The 21984-nt window shown below is 43.3% G+C and overlaps 1 protein-coding gene across 1 annotated transcript in view; it reads right to left on the bottom strand.

The window, feature by feature from the left end:
* Positions 1-21984, bottom strand: part of adamts9 (ADAM metallopeptidase with thrombospondin type 1 motif, 9) — a 64554-nt gene that overhangs the window by 34900 nt on the left and 7670 nt on the right. The window contains exons 5-25 of the mRNA XM_074618037.1: positions 21271-21354; positions 21058-21182; positions 20517-20557; positions 20295-20400; positions 18586-18732; positions 17745-17886; positions 16438-16542; positions 15373-15518; positions 14030-14211; positions 13747-13883; positions 12826-12943; positions 12559-12654; positions 10606-10772; positions 10234-10363; positions 8541-8667; positions 8213-8423; positions 7930-8094; positions 7013-7174; positions 5139-5258; positions 2901-3008; positions 2648-2815 (exon numbers count right to left, since the gene is read on the bottom strand). Coding sequence (XP_074474138.1) covers positions 2648-2815; positions 2901-3008; positions 5139-5258; positions 7013-7174; positions 7930-8094; positions 8213-8423; positions 8541-8667; positions 10234-10363; positions 10606-10772; positions 12559-12654; positions 12826-12943; positions 13747-13883; positions 14030-14211; positions 15373-15518; positions 16438-16542; positions 17745-17886; positions 18586-18732; positions 20295-20400; positions 20517-20557; positions 21058-21182; positions 21271-21354 — 2787 coding nt within the window. The remainder of the gene's footprint in view (positions 1-2647; positions 2816-2900; positions 3009-5138; positions 5259-7012; positions 7175-7929; positions 8095-8212; positions 8424-8540; positions 8668-10233; positions 10364-10605; positions 10773-12558; positions 12655-12825; positions 12944-13746; positions 13884-14029; positions 14212-15372; positions 15519-16437; positions 16543-17744; positions 17887-18585; positions 18733-20294; positions 20401-20516; positions 20558-21057; positions 21183-21270; positions 21355-21984) is intronic.

Below are 21984 nucleotides of genomic sequence, written 5' to 3'. Positions count from 1 at the left end.
GCATCTACAATGTAGACAGTGAACTGTGGCTACGCACATTCTTTCACATCAAAATAAAGGTAAAGGGTGCTTTCTTTCTTTCATCTTTATTCATCCTTTCCCAGATATTGAAAGATATTACAAAAGAAAAACTACTCAGAGTTTGTGACCACAGATGACACTCAACTGGGAAATGAAGAGCTTCACCTTCAGCTCCCTGTGATGGTCTGGAATAATGCCTGAATGACTGTGACTGCTGCGTACATCCAACTGTAGATCTTAAGACCACAACATACTTAAATCCTCTCATTGGGAGGCAGCAAACTGACTACCTATTTGGTGACCTGTTTCCTCAGATATGGAGGTGTTGATCCCATTTCTAGCTCAACACTCGATTGGGTAACCACACCAAGGCCTGCTGAAGGCCAAAACCAGAGGCGACCAGTACGTTAATTACATACAGAAGGAATTGGAAACCTTCCACTCCTCAGCTGGGCCTTAGCGCACTTTCACAAGCCAATATTTAGTCAGTTTTAATCAAACTCTGGTGCGGTTCGTTTGGGCGGTTGTGAACACAGTAATCGTACTCTCTACCTGGTCTGAGACCAGTTGCGAGAGGTCTTGGACCGTTTCCAAGAGAACTAAAACGCAGGCTGCCTGTGCAGGCATTTGTTGAGATGGACAAAGGTAAACGACAAGTTAACATGAGTGGGAGAGGACTGACTTGGACTTCTGCACAAGTCTGATGTTTGCTTGACATCAGACCCAAAGAGAATATACAGAATATGCTAAATAAAGTCCACAAAAGTAGTGATGTTAATAAAGTAATTTGAGATAAACTGGAGGAGAAGGGATTCGTGTGCACAATAGATCAGTGCCGAGTCAAAGTGGAAAAACATCAACAGCAATATATCAAAGTTTGCGTTTCCCTGCATAGACGTGGCAGCTCTCGAGACGAAAAAGATACATTTGCTCTTTTGTACACGCCCCTCGGCAATTTTTTTTTTTTGGTCTACTTTAATTTGTGCACTGTGAAACGGAACCAGACTTAATAGAAAATGAACCAAAAGTATCAATTTCACTCTGAATCGGACAACACAAACGAACAATGACTTGTGAAAGCGCCCTAAAAACCCGAGGCTCATTCTTTCCAGGGTTCAACACCAATTGAAAGCAAGCTTGACTTGGTGTCGAGGATGCCAACACAGCTCTCATTCCAGTTATATGGCATTAAGCAAAAGCAGACAATGCGGTGTCTCCTTAAAGGACCCAGGAACACATATCTCTTAACACAAGGCAGATCTTCTGCCAAGCACTAATGGTGTCTCACTCAGCTCCTCCCCTGCAGAGCCCACTCTCTGTCTTGCATTAGGTGATATATTACACTTATGCAACAGCTGTCTGCCCTAAAACCTCGCCTGGGATTACACTGTCCAGAGGTTTATACTGCTCTGTCACACTGTTATGGATTTCACATGATTTTAGATACCGTAAGAAGGTTTTACATACAGTAAGTCGATGTATGGGATGTGATACTAAATGAAGCTGTTGGATAACATACTGTGGGGCTGTACGGGCCTTGAGAACAATAACAAAACTCTGTCATGCTGAAGTGTTCTGTCACTGCAGGACAAAGGAGGCTATTTTGCTTCGGGTTAGTAAATCTAGTGTGTGTGTGTGTGTGTGAGTGGCTTTTTTTTTAGCCTTGGGATGAACTATTTCCTTTTGGGGGGTCAATGAGTGTCTTTGGCTTGGTGGTACATGTGTGGGTGTGTGCGAGTATGGTGAGCAGACCTGCAGTCTGGCTGTAGTGTATCACCAGGACTCTGATGAGAAACATCTGTAAACAAGACTGGAGCCCCTCACTGCAGCCCCTTGCATCTCCCAGCAGCTCCAGAAATGTTTGCCTCACTTCAGTTCTCTCTCACTCACACACACTCTCCTTGTCTAGCCTTATTCCAGGCCTCGACACACACTTGCCTTCCAGCTGCCACCCTTTCTCCACATCTTTGCTCACACAAACATGTACATAGCGTGTGCAGACACTAATTGTCCGAGCGGGTGAAAAATAATGCAGAGTATACAGAAATAAATAAAACTTGCATGAAGAAAAACATCTGGATAATATATATTGACGACTAATCAACAGCGCTGTTTCAATATAATAAGATGCAGATCTGACGGAAAATACTTTATGATTCATCAGGAAAACTCTTTTCCAAATTTCCACTTATTTGAAACTGTCCTCTACAGCATTGGGCGAGGTTATATAAATGTAGGGCTGCGTCTTCTTTGTCGATTAGTCCAATAATCGGTTGTTTTGGTCTTAGTCGACTAAGATTTCTTTGGTCGATAAGTTATTTTTTTTGCTTAGCTTTCATGCTGAATGACTTATTTCCAAGAAACTTATCAGCACATTTCTGGTAAACACAAGATTTAAAGTAGTTGTGTGATTCTATGTGGAAAAAAATCAGTTTTACAGATCTGTCGATTAAATCAACTAATTGATTAGTCCACAAAATCGTATGAGTGTTAGTGGACTAAGAGTTAATTTGGTTGAGGACAGCCCAATATAAATGCAGGTGCAGACCCTTTAAATTGTATTTTTCAGATAATGTATAACTGGGTCAGATACGACTGAATAAATGATGACGGGTGGTTTTCTTACCACTGTCCATTCCAGCACTTTCCACTGTCCACAGGCCCCTACTGAGCACACTTCTCTGGCAGGGGGTTTTGGCAGGTGGGCGCACGCCGACTCGTCTGCCACACCACCCTGGTTGTCACGGCAACTCACGTAGCGCATACGTGTCCCTTTGCCACAGCTGGCACTACACTGTTGTGCAGAGGAGAACGATTAGGAAGCAGGAAACCAACAAAAAAGAGACAAATGAATTAAAGATGTGAGCGGGACTACCAACCTGGGTCCAGGAGCCAAACCGCCACTGGGTTTTGTGGCCCTGGTTGGAGGGGATTTTAGTCCCTGGGGGAACAGGGTGGCTGCTGGGACACTGGACCAGTTCACAGTCCTGTGGAAGGGAGGACACATACACCCATTCATGCAGTGATTAACAAAATGAATATACTGTAACAACATCTGTCCCTGGCCACAAAATACCATGAATATCAGGGATAGCTCCTCTGACATGGGACCGTCATCAACAACTTAAACTATATTCCTTTAGCTCTAGGTTTGAGAGTAGTTTCCCATCAACCCTTCCCCCCCCCCACCTTATCAAAACAACATTAACAGGGTCCGCCCCGTCAGTTGAAACTATGGATTGTGGCAGTAAGCCACTCAGCATAAAGCCCTGATCCCTGTCATAACAGGTCATAGTGGAGTGGTATTCAGGGCTCCAATGCCCATGCTGGCGTGGTTGTAAACTCCACCCCTAATCCACCCCCTTGTCCCTCACCTTCCGCCCTTTCCTCCCCCCCCCCCAATGCCCTCTGGTGCCCTCTGACCCCCAGTCTCTAGGAATGAGGGCCTTAATCAGGTTGCATCGGCTCTGAGCAGGCTCCACATTCCACGCTGCGCCTCCCAAAGGAAGCAAATAGTCCTTATGGCGGCATTTAAAGAAGCTCTACGCACACTTCCTGTCAGACACACATTTTATATATAAACTGATGAAATATGAGTGTTTATAAGCATCAAGCAAAGCACCTCTTGCCTCCGCCTCTCTCCTCCATCCATCTATCTATCTGTCCTTCTCTTTCTAAGCCCTGCTTGGTGGCCGGTGGGACTGGCGGCTGGTGGCCCACTTCATGGCTGGCTGGTTAGAATCACAACGAGGTGGGGCGACTGCTTCAGGGTCACTGGCTCTGTCGGCCCAGGCACCGGAATTAAGAGCCGCTGCGACTAGAGGGGGGCCTCATACTGAGTCTGCATGCTCAGCCCTCTGAAACGGGTTTACGCCCCACGCTGACCAAACAAAACTCTAATTCATGCTCAAAATAGATTTCTTTGGAGGTTTCTGTGTCTCTTTGTTCGTGAGGAACACTTAAACAAACAGATGCACAACAGATTTAGACAACAAAAACAAGTCCTCATGTTAACTTTCTCAGTCTGCAAAATATGTAAAACAGTGTCATCACTTTTTATTGATCTTTTATTATATAAACTATTAACCTCTTAACAATTCTGGCGCTATTCTGTCTTTCAGAGGTTGTAGTGGGCTCAGACTTAAAGCTAGAGTAAAGATACTGGTGTCATGTAAAACTAAAAAACCTGAAGAATCGATTGGTACCAACCGTGTCACGTTAGCTTGTCGGAAAGAACTCTAAATAACGCTCCAAAGTTACGCAAAATTTTGGTGAGGAAAAACTAGCATGGCCATTTTCAAAGGGGTCCCTTGACCTCTGACCTCAAGATATGTGAATGAAAACTCCGAGATGAACACAGTGAAAACTGTATCTTCCATCCATCATCCATTATCTGTAACCACTTATCCTATTCAGGGTCGCGAGGGGGGGCTGGAGCTGACATTGGGCAAAGGCGGAGAACACCCTGGACAGGTCGCCAGACTATCACAGGGCTGACACATAGAGACAGACAACCACTCATCTTATTAGATATTATTAGATATCTAATAAGTAAATATTAGATGTTGACAAACTGCATAATTTGCAGTTGAAAAAGCATATCGCAAAAGTTTTAAAATCGCAATAAGATCGTATCGTGACTTAAGTTTTGTGAAAATATCGTGTCTAGGTCCTCTGGTGATTCCTATCCCTAATGGGCAATATCTATATATTTATAAGAGACACAAACATGCCCTCTGCCAGACCTTAGTGTCTCTTACATAACGAAGATAAGCGTATAACACTATAAGGTTATCCTAAAACATTCCATCTGAGAGTTGTGTGTCTCTGTGGGGATAGTAGTGAGGCCGGTATAACCTCCCCCTCTGTCTTTCCCTCTAGACTAGATCAGACAACATAGCTTTATTGAGACCAGGTGGAAATGAAATGTGTGTTTGTGTGTGTTTTGAGTGTCAGCGTGCATGAACGTGGATGCGTCCTTCTCTCCTCACATTATGAATCAGTTCGAGACTCGACTGCTGCTCTCACAGCGAGGAAGAGATGAAGAGATTTTGGGCAGTTGAGAGAAGTAACAAAATGATGTTGGGAGAAAAGAAGGTAGATAATGGCCTCCTTACCTGGGTGTCGGTGGGTCGGGTGGCAGCATTACATTCAGTGTCATCCATGACAGAACCATAAGAGCCAACTACACACTTCACCGCTCGCATCTGGTAGCCTGGCCCACACGAGGTAGTGCACTGGGTTCAAAGAGGAGGGAAAAAAAGGAGTGGTGGGGGAACATTAGCAACAGCGAGCCACAGAGAAAAACATAGAAAGAGGTAAGCAAAAAACAGACAGATCAACGGAGCCAAAAAAGCAACTCCCACACACAAACAAATAAAAAGAAACTGTGAACCAGGCTTAGCAGATAAAAAGGCTTATTTTATCCCTCCACTCCTCTGAAAAACATCCAAGTTTCAAGCAGATAAAAGTCTCAAAGCTCAAATACATGAAGAACCTTTACTCATATACATTGTTCTTTTTTCCACTGTAGCCAAGTCAGAGGCTACTAACCCACAATCCCTTCTGCCTCACTGCCTCCAGTGAAACAGGGTCAAACTTGTGTGGCGGCACCTTCAACTACCATTTGACAACGCTTCATTAAACGACTTCAAATATACCTTAACGTGCGCACATCCTCTGATGGGGGGGCACAAAAATAGCTCAAATATTTGGGGTGTTCAGTTCCCCGTGCGCACACACACACACACACACACACAAATGAGACTGCGCCTGCACACACACAGACACTATGTACTGTATGCATAACCCTATATAATGCCTTTGTAGAGGAACACGCCTGCCCACATCATCCGTGGCTTTTGTATGTTTATTTTGGCAGGATGTGCTCTGTGTCTAAACAGGCGAGAGAAAAGGGGACAGTGCTAAATGATGAGCTTAGCTTATCTGTGTCCTCCCCTATTGGTTTACATCTGGGGAGAATTCAGCAGAGAAGCAACAGTAAATGTAAACGTCAGCCTCTATGCTGCTTCCCATCTACTGGGTAGATATTCTATCTGCATTACCTATATATGAACTGTGGATCAAAACATCAGGAATAGCCTCATAAAAAACACTGATTCATTTTCTGATATAAGACAGATGTACCGCGCAGTACGATACAGCATTTGTGCAATTCAGATTATTATATTTCATGAAGTCAGCGGGCCAATCTTAGAAAAGAACACCTGATTTCTCTATAAGATTAACAGATTGATTATTTGACATCACACAATAAACAGGTATGGCCTTGGATTTGTCCATCATCTGTACCCCTGCATCAGCCAACCCGGTATCAAGCCAAAGCGTTCAATAGACCCGCCTTTCAACCAGAGGATAACGTGTCAGTGTCACGTTTTGCCTCGCTGAGTCGTGAATATTACATACATGCATGAAGGCGCAGTGGTCTACCAGAAGGAGGCAACAAAACAACTCACTTAGGTTTAAGAAAAACGTACTAATTGGGCTTAAAATAAATAAGTAAACTAAGTAAAATGCGTACGGAAACAACGCAACATAAGTAGGGAAAACATGTGACAAACGTCACAAACATAACTTGCAAAAAAAATCAACGGTCTCGACCACCGGCCACCTGGTTCAAAGTCCTGTGTTTGTTGGACCCATCCACCTCCACTCCCAACCGCCATAAGCAGTCTTTCTCAATTTTTTATTCTACGTCACTAACTCTGAGCGTAGTATATTTACGCAGACACATTTACATTTCAGTCAGACTACATGACGTACAAATGACACACCAAACGTAAGAACGGCGTTCTTACGTTTGGTGTGTCTTGAGCATTATCGTGTCATTCACTACGTCTTTTCGTGCGACGGGGCTGGCATCGGTACATACTGTACCTTCTTTCCCCACAAATGAATTTTTGATCACAAATGATCCATTTTGACAAACTTGAACGATGTATAATCAGTGCACACTGTTGTTAACACACACCTGTCCCCAGGGTCCGACCTGCCAAGAGGCACACTCCTGCTGCTGGCACGTCTGCACCGACTCAGGTTTAGATGAGCCACATAAGCGGTCGTCTAAACGGTCCTCACCAAACTGACACCACGTCTGACGGTGCTTATAGCCTTTCCCGCACGTCACGAGGCACTGAAAGGGAAATATTTCACGTTTTACAGATATATAAGTATACAGTACATTATATGAGCATTGGTTGTTGGAAGTCCAGTTCATGACAAGAGGAAGATCACTTGTGGAAAGCAGGATGTGCAGATTATAAAACAAATAGCGGTTGGAAGGGACCAAAAGACCGGGCCAGAGTGTCTGTTTATGTGCGAGTACAGTGCATATGTATACAGAGCAGTGTAGGTGTTTGTATTTATTAGCACCAGATGGGAGATCTGAAATATTCCTGGAATGCAGCCCAAAGCTTTGCAAGCTCCTCGCTCCACAATGTGTAAACTGTACAGCAGTTAAGTACAATCTCACCCTGCAATCAGCGATTTCCCAACACTGACTGTAGTGGAAAGAGTGGAGTAAGTCTCCTGAAGCTGAGACATGCACGATCAACACTGGGGTTTCACATTTGACCCAGATCACTGATAGCTTAAAACTACAGTAATCACACTATTTCTCTTTACATTGACTAAACTCAGCTTCATAAACGCCAGGAAGTCTTCCTCACAGAAAAATGTATATGCACACGCCTTATGTAACTGTATGCCTCAACAGAAACTCACAAATTACATAATTATTCCTCTCAAGATGTTTTTTCTATGTATGTATATGATTGGAAATTAAAGAAGGAATGTTCTAACGTAAACATGAAGTGTATCATCCCCTCAATCTACTAAATGTGACCAGTGAGAAGAGAGACAAGAGAATACAATGAGAGCTGAACTGACCTCAGACCAGTCGGCAGTCTTCCATTGTGGACAGAGGAATTCATTGCAGGGTTGGACGGCCATCTTGTCCCTTTGACTGCATTTGCTCTCATCGCCGCCAGCCTCGGCTGTCTTCCGACACGCCGCCCCTCGACGGCGGGTGCCGCCACCGCAGCTCTTGGAGCACTGCAGCACAAACGTTTGAATATCAGCTCGTGTAAACACATATACACAACCTGTTATAAACATCTGGATTATGCTCACACACACACACACCCCCCACGCTTCCTTCTAACAATCTTACCTCTGACCAAGGAGAGTACTCCCAGCCACCCGGGTTACAGTCTCCATGGCAACCTTCCTTGTCGTCGGGTTTGCGCTGACCGCTGCAGTAGCGGTCATCAACCTTCTGGGGTTTACCGTCAGCGCGGCTGATTTTGGCGCAGTATATTTCCAGGGTACGATATCCCAGGCCGCACTGAGCTGTGCACTCACTCTTACGAGCCACATGCCACCTGCAGCAAATGTTGAGGGGGAAAATCCTCATCAGTGTGTTTAAATGATGAAGTGAAGAAAGAATTATATTGATCATTATAGCTGCTATAAAGTCTGGTTGAACTGGTAAAACAAACCTGAGTTCACATTCAGTGTTGCAGGGCTCGGTGAAGACAGCAGGTCTAGGTGCACCGTGACACCTCTGGTCTGACACCACCACCCTGTCTGACTCTCTGCTGCAGAGGATCTTCCGCTTCCGCTCTCCTGTGAAGACATAATGATGCAAGTTAGGACAGCAGGTCAATTTAAAAAGTCAAAAGTTTCTCTTAGAATTCTTGAGAGAAATTTGCCACTTTTTATGTCAAATCAGTGTTGACGGGAAACGTAGTCGCTTGAAGCAATAAATTCCTCAGTGCGTGCGATACTGACAGAGAAAGCGGAGTTCTCCTGCTGCAAAAATCTGTTATACTTCCTGCATCCAGTGACATAGCTGGAGGCAAAGAAGAACTACAAACTACATTAGATTGTATCCCTCTGGGTAGCCAGGGGGCGCTGTGCTCTAGATGCCGCTCAAAAACAAAACTTCCTAAAATAGTTTATGTTTAACTAACCCTAACCCTGCATAAGTATAGGCGCGACTCGGTTACACTATGTTTTGGCTGGGAGTCAGTAGCTCGCGCAATGCATCCTGGAACATGTAGGCACTGCCGGCACAGCCCAGCGAGCAGGAGAACTCAGCTTTCTCTGTCAGTATAGCATGCATTGAGGAATTTATTGCTTCAATGGACTACGTTTACCATCAACACTGATTGGATATCCACATAAAAGGTGTTTCAAGGTTTCCGTTGAAGCACCACATACCAAACAAACGATGAAATGCTGAACCCATGACAGTATTTTTTTAGTTAAAGAAAATTTGTTGGATATTTAGGCTTTTAAATAAAGAATTTATTTTGCTCCCTTTGTATGTTGTTCTTTGATGAGACAGACACAAAGGAACCTGCAAAAATGCACGACTAGAGTTGCAATTTAGTGTTTCATAAAGTCATCCTCTACCTTCCACTGCCTGACCTCAGCTTCTGTTTCATCCTGCAGGTAGTTGTCCGAGTCGATGCAACAAATTGCTCACAATATAGATCATCGTAGGATCGTAATGACTACCAGCAGCAATGTGCTTCACCTTCACCCTCTTGTGTTGACATCCCTGCACTGAATCACAGTGCACCAACTGTGCAGTTGAGAGAGATTTAAACCTCATGTGGCTGCAGGAAATAGATTCTCTATCAGTGCCTCATGTTACCCAGTTTTTGCAGCTCGGTGCTATGAGAGCTTCGTGTGCCGCAGACTGCCAGAGAAGCGGTAGAAATCGGAAAAATCAAAAAAGGTGCTGATGGCGATACATGTTAGCTGTTTATCCTGCTGTGTGAACTCGTTGGTTTCTCTGTGGTATTTACCGTTGGTTGTTCAAGCAGGGCAGTGTCAAAAAGTGGAAAAAGAAAGTGTTTGAGTCATAACACATAACAGGTTTTCGAGTTTACCTGCGATCCGCCTCTGCACGCCTACGTACTCCGACATATCCAGGGTCGTTCAAAGAAGGTAATCTGACACAGTGTACTATGAGGTCGAACTTTAATCGCTTGTTCCAAACCTATATGTCTCGCATGAAGCCGTCAAGTTTATCCAGACAATCCTCTCTCTCCTATGCCTCTGGCTCAGCGATTCCCACGTCTCCTCTCTCCGCTGCATCTCATCTTTACTCTCACCACACCATTTATCACTGACCGCTCCCCATCACCTCACTGTGCCAACCCCCTTGTGCCTCCCCCTCACCTTGGCACAGGCGGCTGCACTCCTGCCAGGGCCCATAGGCATCCCACAAGAACTGCTGAGGTTTGTCTTCTATGGGGATGTTAAAGGAGTACCTGACGTCTGGGTTGAAAAGGTTCCCCACAGACAGCACCTGGGGAAAATGCACGCAATGTGATATGCATTAGAATACAGATTATGAGTTTTTAAACATCACAGAAAGTTCACATCTTCCAAGTCAATCTTTTGGAGGTCAAGCCTGTGGACGTATTTAAGTTCCTGCATTCAAAATATATTTAAAGTGGCAAAAGTTTTACTCATGCCACTGCTTCTAAATCAGTCTCGCTCTGCACCTCCTGCATGGCATACAAGGCCTTCAGGATAAGGACAATTTACCTGGACAATGATCTCCTCCTCGATGCGGTCAGTGCAGTTGATCCTCTCGATGACATGGTCAGACCCACTGTACTCGATGACGGCATTTCCTACTTTGATTTCCCTTTTGAACATGCTGACCACAAACTCTCCATTAAGCAGGTACTCTCCACGGCTATTTGATACGGCTGCAGAAAGAGAGAAAGAGAAAGAGAGAAAACACTTAAGCTAAGTTCACACTGCACAACTTTCAAAGTCGTCAGAGTCGGGAGTCTTTAAGTCGTTGTGGTTTACACACTACAAGACTGACCGGCGACAGGAGGTCAAACACTACAAAATCTTTCACAGGAGGAATCCCTGATGAGGTCTCCAACTATGTTCTGTCACAAAAACACACATGTGAAATACACGGTAAATGACATGATACCATATGTGAGACACATTGCTGATGTTTTCATTGGCACTTGTTGTAAACAAGTTTCCGCAGTTTCCGCACTCATTTTTACTATTTATTCCTCGAGGTGCAACAACAACTTTTCTCCAACACATTCAGTAAGTTCCTATTGTTACAGACGACCTCTCCTCCTCCAGGTTTCCCCTCGACCCGTGTCTCGCGCTCTCATTGGCTGTAGCCGCAGTCCCCGACAGGTCCAGATATTTAGCATGCTAGATATCTGGAATGTGTCTGTGAGGCATCGGTGAGCGTCTGCGAGCCTCTCAGCTCACGTCTTTGAGCAGTTCACACACATGACACCCGAACGCCGATGTGCAACGCCGATTTGATCTGGGGCTTTAGTCGGGGAGCTCCAAAAACTGTCGGGGAGCAAAAAAATCAGGGCAAAGGTTGTGTACTGTGAACTAGGCTTTAGTGTGCTTGATGCCACTGGGACAGACTGAGTGGCATTCTAACTAAGATCAAATTATCTTAGCTTAATTGGCACAAAACTGTAGAAAAAATAAATAAAAAATGACTTGTGAAAATGATCGTCGTTATGATACTAACAAGCTTAAACAAAAGGTTGTTTTTGCGTGTGACAGGGCAGCTCAGCAACACTGTGGCTAACGTTTTCATTTACAGTAAGGCACGTGCAGTAGGCAGCAGTAAAGTCTTATTGGGGTAGAATAATCCTCTGTTCCAGGAGAAGTCCCATCCAGGGGCATCCTGTTCTGTTCAACAGCCACTCTGTCTGCTGCACTCATTCACCCTAATGCGATTATGGAGCTAATTTCCTGCCTTTACTTTCCTCGCCATTTCACACATTACACTAATATGACCGTGGAGAGAGCGGCCCTCATTCCAGCAAAATCGTCTCCACTCTGGGCCCCTAATGACTGTAACCATACACAAAAACATATAAATATGCACACATAATAAAGGGTGACAACTGAAAAACCATGTTTACACGGTGGTATATAATCAACCACACGCACACACACAGACAGAATAAAACAAAACAGTAATATGCACTGACATATACACATTACAGACACACCTTAGTTGACCTTGATGGAATGGTAGCCAGAGGGCTATCTGAGCTCAAGTATCAGCACGCTCGTGCCAACAAGACATGTACACTAATCGCTAACAAAGCAGCCATATCCTGACAGACAGACAGGCATATGGTGCAAAAACACACACACATTTACAGAACCAAAGAAAACACACACCTGCACTCACACACACACACACGAGATACAAACGCTTATAAACCAACTGACCTTGCAGGAATGGTACCCACAGGCCTAGTTCTGGCTCATTAACGTATTAGCATGCACACTATGTGCCAACTCCTTGGGTTTGTAATACATGACTTTACGCTGAAGGCTGAGCATTCACATAGACAGGCAGGCAGAGACAAAACATGCAGGCTTCCAACGGCACATTGACTGGAGTGAAAATATTTATGGAAATGTGGGAAATACAATGAAAATATGAACCGAAGTTTCTTTTAAACAAAATGTTGGATGTCTTACCGAGGTAGTTGTCGTCCTCCGGTTTCCCTGAGTAGCTGTGTTGACGCACATCTATATTTGTAGCACCACTGGGTATTCGCACTACTTCATTATAGCCTGCAAATAGCAATAAGAGTAGTGTGTTTAGATCATTAGTACACTCGAGGTCTGTTTATTCTGACATCTAAGCACATATAAAAGTGTGTCAGAGCAATACGCTCTGCTCTGCTGTCTTTTATTCTTGCTGAAAGTGAAAATGATGGCGTAATAAAAGAGGCTATAGCTCACCATAGTGGACGATGTTGAAGGTGCCTGCCACAGTTTTGCAGGAAGAGTTGTCACCTCCGCACACGCCACATTTGTCCCTCCTGGCTTTAGAGTTCAGTACGTGGTCACAGCCCGCTTGCTGCTCAGTGAAGAGGTAGAAGGGAGGGACATACAAAATACGAAATGAGAAAATACCAGGAGTAATATAAATGGTAGTAGTAGGAAAGGGACAAAAGGGAAGGAAAGTAGAAGAGAAGTTTGAAAAGCGAGAGACAGATGGAGGATAAAGGGGAGAAAGAGGAGAACGATGTGCAGACAACATTATATGACAACTTTCTCTTTTAAATCCAGTTGCTTGGAAAAAGTTTAACACTGCAATATTAACATGTCAGATGAATAGCCAACTACTTGACCATAATTTCTTTATTTCTTGATGAAATACTGATCATGAAAAGAGCAAGTCAAACCCAGTGACCCTTAAAATAGTTACTCAATAACTTATTGAGTTATAGCCATATCGCTGACACCCATCTGTAATTAATTTCCTTTAAAACAGCACACTGAATGAGCTCTGCTTGTAATTGGTTTAAGCAAGAGACATTTGGGATTTTCCATAAAGGATGAAGAGCTTAGCTTTAGTGCCACAGCATGGATAAAAAAATCCACTTGCAAAGGCCAGGAAGGCAACTTACTGAACCACAATCTAACCAAAACACTGTGTGTGGCGTACACGGGGAATGTATATATGGTATGTTAGTAATAAAGCTTTCAAACTAAAGCTTTACCTGTCACAGGTTTGAGGCAATAAATACAGTGGTTTGGATTGAAAATAAAAAGGATTATATCCACTCCACACAGTCATTGTTCAAGAATGGTCCCCGTTATAACAATATCAGCTGTGCATATGCATTTGAACAAGTTAATAAGAGTTAGGGACCTCACCCTGCACAGGCCCTGGACACAGATGTCGTTGGTATCGGGTCCGCACGGCGTGCCATCAATGACCCTGTCCCTGAGCTGATAGTAGGCCGTGCTGCCTGCCACCCTGCAGAACAGCTTACACCTGTCCTTCATCAGGACTGATAAAGGAAGGAAGACGGAGATTAACACTTAATACCAATAAATGTCAATGTCAAACGTACATTATGTTGATTGTTCACAGGTAAAACAGGGATGATAAAAGGGGCAAGCAGGATGCCGGTGACTGAAAAAAAAGGATTCTCACTTCCGCTGTACTTGGGCACCCAGCGAACATTAGGAGGTAGACCGTTGATGTTGAAGTGCCTGCCATCGAAAGACGCACACTGCTCCTCCCTGAAGTCCTTCTTCTGCTTGGAGCAGGGCTCAGAATTACAGGAACGAAACTTCATTCGGCGACCCACGCAATACGTTCCTCCGTTCCTGGGCCTGGAAGCGAGACGGAGGAAGTGAATGGACCAATTATTGATTTCATTTAGTAAACATGTTAAGTAGATGCTTTACCATCTTTTCCCTAACAGATTCAAACACTCATCTATCTGCCCATTCTCCTTTTCACCCTATAGAGGTCAACAGTGAGGTTCCCAAAGTGAAAATCCCATTCATATTCTGAATCAGGGATTTGATTATTAGCCATGATGTCGTGACCATCAAAGGTAGAATTACCACGAGCTACGAGATTGTGAAATTATGGTATATGTTCCTGTAGAAGCCACAAGCCTGTATGATATCAACCTTGTTTTTAGAAAACAACAATTTTATTCGCGATGTCATGGACAAGTAGGTCACTACCCACAATCCTAAGAGTAACAGCGATGTCTCTGATTGGTGGAGCTCGCTGTTACTATGGAAATGTGTTCCGCACCCATGAACGGCTAGTGACGGAACATGCTCATACGCGCTGCTCCATGTTCTGCTCCCAGATTCCAAACCAGGCCAAGCATGGCGCCTCGTTTGGAGGCGTAGTTCACCGAAATGTGTTTCTGAAAATATTTGAGGCAAGAAATAAGGCACGCAGTTGCTGAATCTGTCTTCATTTGAGATCGATAACGGTTAGTTTAACACGTTTTTCGGGAGTTTCCAGAGGCGGTGAATAGCCATTCGCAAAATAATTATGTCTTGTACCTTTGCCTTTTTTTTCCTTTTTCCAATCTTTTTTTGTTCCAAATCAAATGTTTCATTGTCATGAATCATCTCGTAGCTTGGTTCCATGCTAAAAACTCTTTATAAAAGGATTTTCTGAAACGTCAATGCAGTGAATGAATGGGAAATTCAGCCGTTCAAGAAGTAAGTGCTCACTGTTCACCTAGAGTATACCATTGGCATTGTTTTCAGGTTCAAACTCATTCTCATCATTCCCCATTCTTTTCCATCTGTCCATTAAACTAGGATGAAAGGAAACATTCTCGAGTGATCTCTTTATTTACCAGGAAACAGGCCTGTAAGATCTGCCATCAGAGTCTTGATGAACAATAGCTATGGAAAGAATCCCATTAAGGAGGATTGATCTATGGAACACTGACTTTGGCAGCTGAGATGGAGACAAGGTCCACTAGGCATGCATGACTACAAAGAGAATGGACTGCTCACACGGGTCGGTTGCATTCGCGCACGGCGATCTTGATGCCCCCGCCGCATGTCCGCGAACAGGTACCGAAAGGGCTCCAAACTCCCCATGCCCCCTCCACGGGCGCGGCGTCGTTCTCTTTGGCTATACACAGGCCGTGTTTGCAGTGCTGCGATGAGAGAGACACAAAAACAGAAAGATGAACGCAAGAATAGGAGCAGATGAGGAAAAAGACAAAAAGGGATAGGAACAGACAGAGTGAGCGCATGAAATTTTATCCGTGGAACTGGCAACACATCTATCTGCTCTCCCGTGCTTTGATGCTAATCTGGGAGAAATTATACAGTGAAGCAAATGGAAAAAAATAGGAACAGAAAAAGACATTTTCACGGCAGGGTCTGGCTGGACAGAGGACAAGTAAACGTCACGCACATAGTCAATAAATATATCTCAGCTCATAACAGGAGGATAATCTTACAGTGTTGGACAAACAGACTCCAGCTTTAGTGTTTAGTCTGGTGCGCTGCATGGCATGGGACGAGAGGTTGGTGTAAACATGAAAAGGTTTCAACATGTGTGTGTGTGTGTCTATGCATCTTTGGACTTCATGTCGCTTTTATGTTCTCTCAGTCTTAGTGGCAGGAAACGAGGGGTTAGTGAGAAAGTCCTAATTAAAAGCTACAGTAAGACAGCCCTCCATCATTTACAACTTGACGCCACCTACTTACATGCCAGCCATGTTCAGTTACTACAGTTTACATATGTGTCAATGGCAAGTCGGAGTGTTTGTAAAGTAAATTAAAACCGCCTGTGAACATGGTTCCTTTTATGGTCACGTGTCACTGGAAAAATTGTAACATCAAAACAAGGAGAATTGTCAGATCATAACACAGAACATATGCGTATCAAACCATAATGTAATGAATAAAAATGTGTTGAAACATTTCACACGTTTTTTCCCTTTACATGTTCACCACAAACATTTGCTTTAATAAATCACAGTTAAATTTTTTTTTTACTTCTTGCTGCTGCTGACACTGTATTTATTATCAAAATAATAAATGTCTTCATTCCCACATGACACTTACCTTTCCAGGAGAGCAGTCGGTGCCGTCTGCCCACGGCATGTGCTGGGTCCTGCAGCCGCGCTGGGCGCCCTCTGGACTGGTGCACCACAGCCTCCGACACTGGGTCTGAGAAACACGCACAAAAACACAGATTATAACCCTGAGATTATACAAAAAAAGTCAGACAAATCCATGTTAATAACCTCACTGTACAAAAAAAAAAATTTTAATACGTGGACTCCAGTTGGCAGACATCCAATTTATCACAGATTATAAAACATTATGCTAGAAGGTGACTCCATACAATTAGTTTGCTGCATCAGCCGCCTCCTTTGCCAGGTGTTCCTCAGCCAGGTGCTTACAAGACTTTGCTCTCTGGCCAGAAAACATGAGCCAAGAAAATGTTTTCACAGTGCTTAAGGGTGGCACGCCTATTTTCAAAACATTTCTGCGGTATTTATTTAAAGTTCAACAAGACAAATATACAGAAGGAGTCATTAACAGAATTAATAGGTGCTGAGATATCAAATCATAAATCAAAGCAAGGGTAGGCAGAATGTTTTTGGCACAAATTCCATAATAACCTTTCAGCATATTGTGATTCAAGTGCTCTGAGAGATAACTAGACTTCTGCACCTCGTCTTGGCTCTGTTTTCAAGCTCACTGTAATGTTTATCTCTCACGTCAAATGTTCTCAGAAACATCCTGTAGTGTATTGTTGAGCTGTAAAATGAGAAAGTTTGCTGGTATTTCTGCAGCTGATCTCAACATGGCTGCCGGGTCTCAAACTTTGTCATTTTACAGCTAAACAGTACACGACAAGATATCTCTGAAAACATTTGAGGTGAGAAATAGTCAGCCAAGTAAATCCTGATTCATATTTGATCAGCGCTGCCTAGTTTGGCCGTTTGATTGGAGTTCGCGAGTGATTGACAGCTGCCCAGAGACGGCAAGGCTCCAGCTCGGCTCTGATTGGTTGTTTCCCTCCGGTCTGTGAAATCTTGCAGATGCCGTTAGGAGCACAGGAGGACACAGAGGAACATGATTTTTTTCAGATTACCTGTCTCATGCACTACTGTCAGGATAGTAACCCTTTTATAAAAGATAACTTTCTTTAATCATATTTGCTCCAATCTTGCCTACTGCTGCTTTAATTAAATGTTTGCTTTTATCTCAGTATTTTGTTAAATACAAAAACAATGTTAAATTAAAGGCTTCAGATTCAGCTGAGAACCTCTGCAGCACATCATCACAACACACAAGAGGCTTCCCTCAGAGACCCACACGTGCAACATGACAGTTTAGATTTGCACGCCGACTCAACTCACCATATAAGGGCACACCTGCGTCCCCTGCCCAAATATCAATTCACACTGTTTATTGACAGTGTATATCCGTCCGGGCAGCTGCTGCGAGAGAGTGTACGGCCTAGAAACGGGCTCGTCCAGCAAGCACTCACCATATCCTGTGCTATTAAGAAATAAAAATAAAATGACTTAAAGAAAAAAGGGGAGAAACAAAGAGACACAAACAGACAGAAAGCACACTCAGTACAGCCGGAGAGGTCATTTTTACTGTACATATATAGAGCTCCTACTGTACACACAGCTTGCTCGGTATCTTGACAGGTTTCTGTTTATATTCAGTCAGCTATATGTAGTAAGTGGTGGGGATCTCAAGAGTGGAGATGCAGGGAGAACTATGGATATAGTTGGATAGTTGCCAGATACTATCCCATTTACTCTTCTCTACAGTGGGAGTTCCCTGGTCTTTCTCAGCAGTTTGAGGAGCCTTTGGAAGAGAAGAGACTAGAGGCTGCAACAGCCCTGAGAAATGACGCATTTAAGCTTAAAAATGTGGCTGTTGCTGCCAAAAGTGAAAAAACGGCATACAGTATGCATACTCTGCACTCTGTGTGTGTTTAAGGAAACATATTTGTGAAATCTCTGTGATGCAGTTTTATAAATACAGTATCTTTAAAGGATATTTGGCCAGAGAATTAAATAATACAACCAGTTTAAATGTTATATTAACTGACGTAACTACTTTGCATATCCTTTTTGATTTCAGGCTGTTTGGGTTGTTCAGAAACAGTAGAAAAACATTATCTACGTGATCTAATCTCCATGCATGTTTGGAAACAATCCTGAAGAAAAGAATACGACATACTCAAGGAACTCTGTGATGTACTTCCTGCTACACTTGGACCACATCCAAGGGTTTGTGTTGTAGTTAAGTGTGGGAGCCATCACATGTTGCTGAATCTTGGCTCCGTCCTCCTTACACTTGTTACTGTCGTCATGAGGCATGTTGAACCTAGCGGAGAGAAAACAGAAACACACGTTCAGGTATCATAAAATATATCAGATTTAGGGCTGTTCACACGATAATAACGTGTCACGTAAATTTATTTTAAGGGCACTAATTTCTTTCACGCATTAACGCAACTTGCGAAGGAGGCTAAATAACGCTTCAAACTTACGCTGAGTTTGCCATGTTATTATTTGATCATATTTGTTTATGCTAAATGCAGTACCTGTGAGGGTTTCTGGACAATATCTGTCATTGTTTTTTATTGTTAATTGATTTCCAAGAATAAATATATACATACATTTGCATAAAGCAGCACATTTGCCCACTCCCATGTTGATAAGAATATTAAATACCTGACCCTTTAAGGTCCATTTTCAACAGATAAAAAATGTGCAATTAATTTGCGATTAATCACGATTAACTATGTACAATCATGTGATTAATCGTGATCAAACATTTTAATCGATTGACAGCCCTACTTAAAATATATCACATTAACAAGACAAGACATTGTAGTCTATATCACGCAGATGCAGAGCTCTGTAAGACCACACTTTGGCTGAGATAAATGCAACAAAAGCCAGTATTACGGTGATGAATGCCTCTATATTGCTTCTGACTGGGACTTTAAGGTTTTACTTTATGTTCAGAAACCAACATAGACAAGCCTCCAATTGAAAAATGGTAGCTTTTTTTGTGCTTCGGTGTTTCATTTGTTCGCGCACGTTTTAAATCGAAACACCGATTCTATATTTCCGCTGTCACTGCGATATTGGCTTTGGGAATCCCATTCACGGCTACAGCTGAAAATAATACAGAGCGTTTGTATTTCCTGCTTGTGGGGAGTTTGGAATGAAACCAGCAGCACAATATTGAATTATATGAACACTGGGCAATAGACATAGCAGAAAAATATAGATCTAGAAATCAGAGCGCAGTGAGCATAAGAGAAGCAATCAAGCTCCTGCAGGGTGAACAAATAAGACCATGGTTGGTGGTGGACAGGTACAGCACCACACTGCCCTGACAGGTACCATACAGCACTGAGCTCTGGGGCTAAGCAGGCGTCAAGCTTGTCACCGCTTGATGCGGATAAACAGTGGAATTGAACAATCCCACCTTTTGTTTAGTGGTTAGAAGGAGCATGATGAGGGCTGTTAAGGTCCGTAACAGTCTCCACTGTAGAAGGCTAACCCCCCACCCCCCTAGCTCTGGCTGACTCAGGATGTTGGACAATGCCTGTTGAAGGGCAGGTTTTACTTAAATTCTGAGCATGCAATTCAGACTCTTTCCTCTCAAAATGAAAGGCAAAAATCAGAAGATGTGATCAGAAACACACCAAAGCATCAGATAATACAGGACAAATGAAAAGGAAAGTACTGCTGTTGTGTTGTTCATATCTGCTACGTTTCCTTGATCCCCATCTGCTGGTAAGGCATGCGTGTGGATTCCTAGAAAGAACTTCTGAAGCTCTAACAATGTCTCATTGAAGCCAACACTTTCACTACCTAGGGGGTGATGGCAGTACTTGAGGTAAACAATCAGTGGAAACACGCTGTGCTTACACATGGCCGAGTTCATGGGCGATGGTGAATGCAGTGCTGAGTCCGTTGTCCTCGCTGATGCTGCAACTCCTGTATGGATCACACACCGTCCCCAACTCTGCAAGGCCTTAAAAACAAGGAAAAACTCCCTAATTATGCATCATGATCATACCACCATGAAGTACAGAATATATTAGTTTATGGTTGTAAGACTATCAGCACATTAAAAACAAATCCACTTACCTAAGGTGTCACACTTGTCCCTTGCTCTGCAGATGTCCTGCCTGTGGTGAAGACACAGATAATGGGGTCATGGTCAATGGCACTGTATAAAAGAAGAGCACTTCCCCAACCTTCAGGGGCTCCTCTTTATTTAGGTTATTTTTTAAACAGCAGTTCCATTCATCACAGGGCTGCAACTAATGATTATCTTCTTTGTCAATTAATCTATCGAATATTTTCTTGACTATTCAATTAGTTGTTAGGTCTACAAAATGTCAGAAAATGGGTGTTTCCCAAAGCCCAAGATGACGTCCTCAAATGTCTTGTTTTGTCCACAACTCAAAGATATTCAGTTTACTGTCATAGAGGAGTAAAGAAACCAGAAAATATTCACATTTAAGAAGCTGGAATCATCATGATCTGCCTTTGATGAGGCCAATTCTCCAACAATTTATACTTATTACAATGTTTTTGGTTCAAGGTTGTTTGAAAGACCTAAAATCTGCTCAAAGAATATTTTATATGCAGCAAAGAATTTAAGAGCTTGACATTTTTCTTGTACCTGGTGATCAGGATGGCGGTGTCGTGATGGGACTGGTGGTTATCATCCAGGATGTTCTGGCTTTGCTGCCAAATGCAGAAGTTCTTTAAAGTGGTCTGTGCATTGAATGAAATGACTGGACCATCCTGAGAACATACAAAGAGAAATAATAGATAAGTAATACTTGTTGTAAGTGTTTAAGTATGGGGATTAAAACAAATGTAGCAGTCTTACCAGCTCGTTGTTTATTATGACTAACTTTACAATCACAATGTTAATCAGGTTGCCAATGCTGGGGTCCTTGTAGATGGAAGAAACCTGAAGAAAAAGAAACAAAACATGAGCTCAATCCTCCGAATGAAAACATTTTCAAGATAAGACTAGTTTTAATATTAGGATCTATACAATATTTACATTAATTTAAAGGTACAATGTGTAAGATTTGGTGGCATCTAGTGGTTTGGTTGCAGATTGCAACCAACTGAGTACCCCTCCGCTCACTTTTCTCTTTCCAAGACTGCGGTAACGTGAGCCGCCGAGTGCAAAACCGTGGTAACGCCGTTCACCTCGCTCAGAGCCCATCCATCCCATAATAACACTACTTTAGGAGCAATGGAAGTGAGATGGTGGCACCACGGTTTTGCACTCTGCGGCTCACGATTCCACAGTTTCACAAGAGCGTGGGAGAACTACGGTGGCCTTCAGGTAACCTAAAAATGCGAAGCTCCCGCTAGAGCCAGTGTTTGGTTTGCTACTGTAGAAACATGGTGGAGCAACATGAGAGAACGGCAGCGACGGGAGCGAGTAACGTTATCGTCTCCGACCCAAGCAAGAAAAGTTAACTTTGTTTGGTTTGTATATTCTGGGCTACTGTAGAAACATGGCGAAGCAACATGGCGTATACCGTAAAGAGGACCTGCTCCCTATGTAGATGTGAAGGGCTCATTC

Source organism: Sebastes fasciatus, chromosome 1 (genome assembly GCF_043250625.1).
Source record: "Sebastes fasciatus isolate fSebFas1 chromosome 1, fSebFas1.pri, whole genome shotgun sequence".
In the NCBI taxonomy this organism is placed as follows: Eukaryota; Metazoa; Chordata; class Actinopteri; order Perciformes; family Sebastidae; genus Sebastes; species Sebastes fasciatus.
Note: the sequence above shows the minus strand (reverse complement) of the source record. Positions and strands in the feature narration are given on the sequence as shown.